Source organism: Setaria italica, chromosome VIII (genome assembly GCF_000263155.2).
Source record: "Setaria italica strain Yugu1 chromosome VIII, Setaria_italica_v2.0, whole genome shotgun sequence".
In the NCBI taxonomy this organism is placed as follows: domain Eukaryota; kingdom Viridiplantae; phylum Streptophyta; class Magnoliopsida; order Poales; family Poaceae; genus Setaria; species Setaria italica.
This window is the reverse complement of record NC_028457.1, coordinates 14,550,931-14,558,750: the sequence shown is the minus strand read 5'-3', so window position 1 is coordinate 14,558,750 and position 7,820 is coordinate 14,550,931. Positions and strand designations below refer to the sequence as shown.

Genomic DNA, 7,820 nt, shown 5'->3' with positions numbered 1-7,820 from the left:
GTTTTGAATTATTGCTAACCAGCCGAAGAATTATTTGAATAATGATAGAAATATGATGTCTCCGTTACTGATGGGTTCTTCGAACCCGGGGGGGGGGGGGGGTGCACAATTATGTACCACTATGCATTTTTCCTGTGAAGAAACACCCTGTTACAACAGCATTACTCTTGTTTTGAAATAACAGTATTTTCCGTCTGATCGCTTCGGCGTCATTCGCTGTACGTATTTATCCCAGCATACCCTTGCATGATTTGAGATGTTATATAGGTCCTCGACGTAATATCTGACGGCTGATAGCATGGGTTGGGCATTTAATTTGCGCCCATGCATTCATAGTAATTAATTGGCTACTGGTCTATTTGTGAATATAACTTCATTACCCTGGAAAGAGCGCCACTAAACTAGCAATAATTTCCTATAATACTTGATGAAACGACCTATAATTTCATCCATTGATTCAAATAAACAGCAACCGCGTTAACCAAATGTAGGTGAGAAGACAACAACGGAGAAGCGGCACATGTACATATCCGACGAGTGGTTGAGGAGCAACGTAACCCATCCGTCACGGCCTACAAATCCACTTCCCTCACCATTCGGCAGCAAGTCGCCGAAGAGGGCATACCACGTCTTGGCGCCGAGGCAGCGCTCAACGCCATAAAGGATTGTGGGGAAGCCGGCGAGTTGCCGAGTGGACTGCATCCTCATCAAGGAGCTCGGCCTCCCCCTCTCGACCAAGCGTGTCATGCGGTACCAGGCCGGCTGCTTCTGTGGCACCACAGCTCGGCGCGTCTCCAAGGACATCGATATCGCGGAGAACAATCCCAACGCCAGGGTGCTCGTCGTGACCTCCGAGGTGATGTCCTTGGTACTGCGTGGCCCATCGGAGACGCACATCGGGAACCTCGTCGGCCAAGCCGTCTTCGGCGACGCCGCGGGCGCCGTCGTCGTGGGGTGCAATCCTACCAACTGCGAGCGCCCGATGTTCGAGCTGGTATTGGCGTCCTAGAAGAACGTCATACCCGAGACGGAGGAGGCCGTGGTGGTGAAGCTGCGTGACGAAGGGGTGGTGATCACCATGCACCGGGACGTGCCCCTTCACGTCTCCAGCGCCGTCGGTGGCATAGTGAAGCGCGCTCTCGAGGAGAACACCGCGAACGGAAGGGTCCCGGACGTGAACGAGGAGGTGTTCTGGATCCTGCACACCGGCGGCAGGGGTATCGCGGATGGTGTGGAGGGGAGGCTGGGGCTGAGGGAGGAGAAGCTGGCGGCGACGAGGGAGGTCATGAGGCAATACGGCAACACGCGTAGCTCCTCCATCTTCCTGGTGATGGAGGAGATGCGGAGGACGTCGGGCAGGGAAGGGGCTGCGCACGGCTGGAGAAGGTCTGGAGTGGAGGATGCTCATTGCCTTCGGCCCGGGCCTCACCTTGGAGACCATGCTGCTCCGAGCGCTGCCTAGCAACAACACCACCGCGTGACCTATGTATCAACATGCATGTTGTGCACAGGGTGCATATCGTCCATCCCTGTGCAGGTACCCTATAACTAAATAAGTCTGTCGTGCTCTCGATCTGTTCCTGAGAGGCTGAGAGCTCGTTCTTCTATACTCTGCATTATGTTGTACCAGATTTAAGTGTGTGGTCCTTTCACAAAAGAAGTTTGGTTGCAGAACCACAACCATTATGGAGCATGGATCGTTGTGGTAACATTTTTATATATGTAATAATAAAATAAATTGGGGTCTGGTCACTATCACACATATCTATATCTATACTACAAAGAGCAAGCAAATTGAAACAATTCCCACCCAGAGTTACACTCCGTACCCCTCACACTGCCAGGTTAGGAGGGTGATGAAAAGGTACGACAAAGAGTGGGAGGATGAAAAAAAACTAGACCATAGAAAATGATTCTGCCAAGCCGCGCCTAGTTTTTTTACACCGCGCCAGCAGCTACTCGCCCGCCGACTCTCACCTGTCCCGCCCACCAAACACGCCGCCCATCTCCCTCAATCCGCCCCTCCTTTCCTTCCTTCGCTTGGACGCCGCCGCCTCCACCGACCACCGCATAAAGTCACGCGCCTCCCACCTTGCCGACGCCACCCGCCCTCCTCCGCCACCATTAGCGCGCTCCAGGCCTCCCTCTTCCTCCGCTCGCTCCCTTGCTGCTTTCCCCCGTATTTGCAGCTCTTCACGTGGGGATGGAACCAGTGCGGCATGCTTGGACACCCGCCGGAGACCAAGACAGAGAGCTCCCCGGGGCCAGTCGACGCCCTCACCGGCGTCAGGATCATCCAGGTGCGCCTCGGCTCCTCTTTACCCGCGAGATTCATACCTCTGTGTTGCTGATGGAACAAGCTCTCTCCCTATGGGTTTCGTTGGTTCCACGTAGCGATTGGCGGGTGGCATTGCCTCGCGGTGGATGACAAGGGCCGCGCGTACACCTGGGGTAAGTGAACCCACTTCTTGGCACTACCCGTGACCGAATTCTAGTTGGTTTGATGCAATTGGCGTCAATGGTGCAGAGGGGAACGAGTACGGGCACTGCAGCGAGGAGCCTGAGAGGAAGGAGGACGGGACGAGGGCGCTCAAGAGGGACATCCCGACCCCGCAGCAAGCTCAAAGTCTGGCAAGTGAGTGGAATTTGATTCCTGCACTGTGCTAACATCAGTGAGAATATTTGGTACTTTAGCAATCTTGGTTCGTGCTCTGGTTGTAGGGAATCCTACAAATTGTGGATGGTATTATCAGTTGTCACTTTGGCATATGCTTTGTTGCCAAAGAAGTAGTCTGGTTGCAAACCACATATGGGATAATTTATATGATAATGGAACTGGAACTTTTATAATGTTTCTTGTCCATATGAATTATTCCTGTATCCAATGGTGCTGCAACTTTGTCTCCTGCTCTCATGATTTCCATTAGTTATCTTTTGGGTGGCTTATTCATTTGCTAATTCTAGGTAGCTGCTGGAGGCACACACTCTGTGGTTTTGACTCATGGACTTGGGGGCAGCCATGGCCTCACGGTGATATGTACGGTGCCATACACCAAATCTTCAATTTGTTTTGTTATCTTCTCCTTGAATGTGGTGCTGACTATATGTCTTTTTCAGCAAGCAAATATCTACACCACTACGTGTGCAAGGCCTTCAGAAAGTGAGGGTGATTGCTGTAGGCGCATTCCATAATTTGGCACTAACAGAGGATGGAATTTTGTGGGCATGGGGTAATAATGAGTATGGTCAGCTGGGAATTGGAGATACCCAACTAAGATCACAACCTATCCGTGTTGAGGGGCGATCTGATCTCTTACTAGTTAGTCATGCTGATTTCTTTTTTCTTTGAATTTCTGTTTCATTCTAAATTAGTCTGATATTAGTGTAGATGTAGAGTTTCTCAAGCCATTACCAAACAAGCAAGTTAAGGCTGCCTTGTTGTCTAACTGAAATGGTTTTTTTTTTTCCAAACTTAGTTCTTTTACCCCAGCTAAAATTGACCTGCAAGGAGTTAAGCTTCATTCAGCTAACAAGTTTGCTCTTTCCGGGACTTCAAGTTGTAATCGTCGCACATTAGCAATAATATGTTGGTGTTGCTGATAAATTGATAGTTTAACTGCACATTGGTTTCTTGATTTTTCACTTGTTACATGTACCCCTATGTCTATTTGCAGGTTGACATTGCTGCTGGAGGTTGGCATTCAACTGCACTGACTAACGAGGGAGAGGTATTACTTGCCATCTTTTATATATACTGCTTTATTCTACCAAGCCACCAGATGACAAAGATTTAATTGGCAACAGACTATTCTTGCATCCTATGAAATTGCATTCGTGAAGGCTGTTGTAATGTTACATTGGACTGCAAATTTAGGCTTGCTGTTTATTCAGGGCATGCTTGAAAGATGTCCAAATTAGATCTATGGAAATAATTATTTATTATACATATTACATGGTGAAAGTAATCTAGAGTAGGGTGTCCAATAACCATGCTAAGCTCATCTGAACCAAATGCAGACCATTGTTCAAAGAATGCTACTGACTCAAGTTTAGCTTGAGTTACAGTGGTCCAGCTCACGTGTACCTTGTTCTGGAGTTTCTGCAAAGCCAATATTGATGCCATGGAAATATGTTTAACCCGGTTGGACACTGGCAGTGATCACAAGAAAATGACGATAAAAAAATATAAGGTGCTGCAGGCTAAGTTTGTACTACATATTAAGGAAGATAGGACAGAGAATAATGGGGGAGCATGGCGAGGGTATATGTTGAGAAATGAATTTAACTAGGCCGCTTTTGATGGTTTTGTTTTAAATGGACAAAAGTGAGGGCTTGTGGCTTCATTTAGAAACAAACATTGTACATGTGACACATGTGTGCTGTGTTGGGAAAAGCAGATATGCACTTAGGTCACTCTGCTATGTTTGTAAATTTAAAGGAATGAGCAAATTGATCTGATCGTAACCTTGATTTATTACACTCATCATTTTTCATCTTGACAACAAGTATTTCCTATAACTGCATTTTAGTTATGAATTTTTTGATTAAACCAAAACTTTTTAAATTTCTAGAAAATGCAAAACCACCGTAGAAACCACCCAAAGGGTCAAATTTGCCCGGTTTTGCAGTTGGATAGCCCTCCCTGTCCGGTTTTGTAGTTGTGGGTTGAAAATCAGACTTCTACTATACTTGGAGGATGAAAATAGGACTTTTCCTTGATTAAATGGTTTCTTGTAGTTGCTGAGAAAAGAAAAACCACATACTCGCATGCTCGTCGCTCGCCTCGCCCGGAAGGGTGCAGGTATGCACGGCACCAGTGTGAATGACCTCCAAAATCTGATCCCTCACCTTTGTAGGTGTGCGGCTTCCTTCTGCACTTTTACAAGTCCGTGGATTTGAAATCTAATCAGTTTAGATTGTGATTGCGGCGTGAGACCGCGTGGTTTTCCTTTATGTGCGACTTCTGCGACCTGTCATCAACAAGAACACATGGCCGTGTCCTAATCAAATATTTATATTCAGAATTTAATGCCTATCTGTTCAACACTTATCACTACTTTGCAGTTCATCAAATTTTCATTTGAACCCATTTAGACGATACCGAGATTGAAAAGGTGATGCATGAACATTTATTCTGCAACTGAATATAGTCGTATGAGCTGGCTTTCAGTATATGGATGGATAATAAAGGAATTCAAACAGTGGTGATTAGCATGACATATATAATAGATGGCTGGCTGTTCCTGAAATGTTTACTTGGGGTTCAGCTACGTGGTCGGTCTCTACCAACTCAGTAGTAACCTGGATTGGCCTTTTGTCCATGGTGTATTTGGAGCCTTATCTGACAGCTATGTTTTGATTTGTGCGCGTTTGGTCTGATTTCAGCTATGGAGCTGGCTCTGGCTCTGGAAAAGCTGGTTAATGAGAAGCTGCACAACCTGCACGCTGTAAGTTGGTTTCACATGCTTATTCACATAGAAATATTGTTTGGATAGGCTTAAGAAATACTACTACTTGGAAAATTTGTTAAAGTGAATAAAAATGATTAACTTATTTAGAGTGGACACAAGCATAACACCTATGCCATATACATTTTGTAAGGCCCCGTTTGTTTCTTTAAGAGCTCCTAAAATTCCTATCACATCAAATATTTAAATACTAATTAGGAGTATTAAATATAGACTAATTACAAAACCAATTGCAAAAATAGAGACTAATTTTAGAGTCGAATCTATTAAGCCTAATTAGTCCATGATTTGATAATGTGGTGTTATAGTAAACATGTGCTCATGATGAATTAATTAGGCTTAATAGATTCATCTCAGGAATTAGCCTCCATCTGTGTAATTAGTTCTATAATTAGCTCATGTTTGGTCCTCCTAATTAGCCTCCGAATATTTGATGTGACATAAATTTTAGTCCAACTAAAGATCCAAACACTCCCTAATGCCATATACATTTTGTAATGAACCCTTGCCCATAATTAACAGGTGGCCACAAGGTGCAATGATCCTCAGCTGACAGACTTCATTGAGAGTGAATTCCTTGCCGATCATGTAAAAGAAACTAAACCTTTTTCTGTCCGCAACAAATTATGCATAGCACTATTTTGTTTTGCACGTGTTTTCCTGTACTTAAACTTAAGTGATTCTGACTGTACAAAAATTGCACTTCCATGAAAGGTCGAAGACATCAAGAAGATCTCCAAGTACGTTGCTCAGCTGAGGAGAGTGGGAAAGGGTCATGGTTAGTCTGTTGTTCAACATCATGATTTTGTTGAGATGTATATGATTTGGGTGCAGGGTTGCGGCATTTTGATCAGAAGCTGCTTGAGGAAGAGGCCTGAAGGAAGGAAACACCACGGAGTAGGGTTGGAAGGTGCTCAACGAAAGAGGAGTTTACTGATATCAACATTTATATTTGTCAGCTATATGTACATCTTTGAAAGGAAAGGTTAATGTATAAATCAAATGCTGCAAATTAAATGGCTGTAATGGAATGGTACTTACAGACGGTGTTTTCTAGCTAGCCTGTGCGTGTGCACAGGTTGATTTACTTAGTTATGGTTCAAGAGTTTTGTTAATTCTAGTATTCTGGTTATGGTCAATGTTGGTGTCCATGAGCTGTGATTTTGGATCAAAAAGTTTGTAAATTCCAATTCTTAATGCCTCTAGCCTTCCCCGAGGAAAAGAGCCCAACTCTCCGAACTTTTTCAGCAGCAGGCAGCAGCGAAAGGTCCACCACCGGATCCTGTTCCGCTTTGGGGCGCGAACGCACACCACACCGCCCAACCCGTTCGAAGCCACCCCAGCCAGGAAGGTCCCCGCGTGGGCAATTGTTGTTGGGGAGCTCTCCTGCGCTGCGCTGAATCTGGCTCCCGGCACCGTGTTGCCATTCAGGAGGAGACGAGTGGGCCGTGCTGAATGCTAGAATTTGATGAGTGTGCTCCCTCCATTTGACATTGGCGGCGGAGGCGATAGTAGTGATGACCATCCTAACCTCCGCAGCCACCCGAAGGTGAGAAGGTCCCTCCCTTGACAAGTGCAGATGTGTCGAGCCGCCACCCTCCCGCTGTTGGCACCCCAAGGTAGGGGCCCTTAATGGGCACACATGCACCAAGCCGTCGTCCTCGCACTGTCGCCACCCCACCCCCTTGACTAGCGCATTCGTGCTAAGCTATCGTCCTGTTGTCACATCCCTGAGATCCTTCCCTCGGCGGCCACCGCCGCAACCCCAAGCTTACCTACCCTTGTCATCAACCCGAGGCCCCTTCCATCAAGGCTGCCGCATCGGGAGCTATCTTCTCGCCATCCCCACCCTGAGGTCGTCTTCCCCAGGCTGACGGCCAAAAGCAGTTGCCAAACAGGCCACCTTCGCTTCTCCAGGTAGCAGGTTGTTGGGCCAAGCAGTGCAGCGAAAAGTTGCAACTCCCCTAAATATATCCTTAATTAGCATAAAGGTTTGAAGGCTGATATTTTTCAAGACCAAGACAACCATGCTATTGAGAATTCATGCAAGATGATGTCAACTAGGATACCTTGGAAGTGTTGTTTCAAATTTGGATCCTTTGATGAATTGAATGTTAGTAGAAGTTCATCATGAACTTGGAATTACAAGTCTGTCTTAACCTATCATTATGAATGCGTTCAATGAACATTTGCCAATTTATATGTCATTATGGAATTGGAAACATGATTTATATTATTTTCTTGTACTTATGTTTGGTTGTAATGTCTTGTATTTTTTAGTTACTGGACATTTTTAATATGGGCTTGATTGGTTGGGCACCAAAATCTGCCCAACCAAAACTGGGGCAGGCC

General features: G+C 45.9%; 1 protein-coding gene, 1 long non-coding RNA gene and 1 pseudogene across 2 annotated transcripts; all 3 read left to right on the top strand.

Moving 5' to 3' along the window:
• The first annotated feature begins 490 nt into the window (after positions 1-490).
• Positions 491-1,691, top strand: LOC101781047 (annotated as a pseudogene).
• A 528-nt stretch (positions 1,692-2,219) lies between these two features.
• LOC101780644 (protein RCC1-like) lies at positions 2,220-3,794 on the top strand. The gene is given in 8 exon segments (XM_022829496.1): positions 2,220-2,300; positions 2,361-2,451; positions 2,528-2,615; positions 2,617-2,635; positions 2,965-2,998; positions 3,001-3,037; positions 3,118-3,319; positions 3,675-3,794. Coding segments are annotated over 8 exon segments (672 nt in total).
• Positions 3,795-5,292: 1,498 nt separating this feature from the next.
• On the top strand, positions 5,293-6,198 carry LOC101753073. Its single transcript, XR_002678983.1, has 3 exons — positions 5,293-5,447; positions 5,991-6,056; positions 6,183-6,198. It is a non-coding gene; the product is annotated as an uncharacterized LOC101753073 (long non-coding RNA).
• Positions 6,199-7,820: the final 1,622 nt, after the last annotated feature.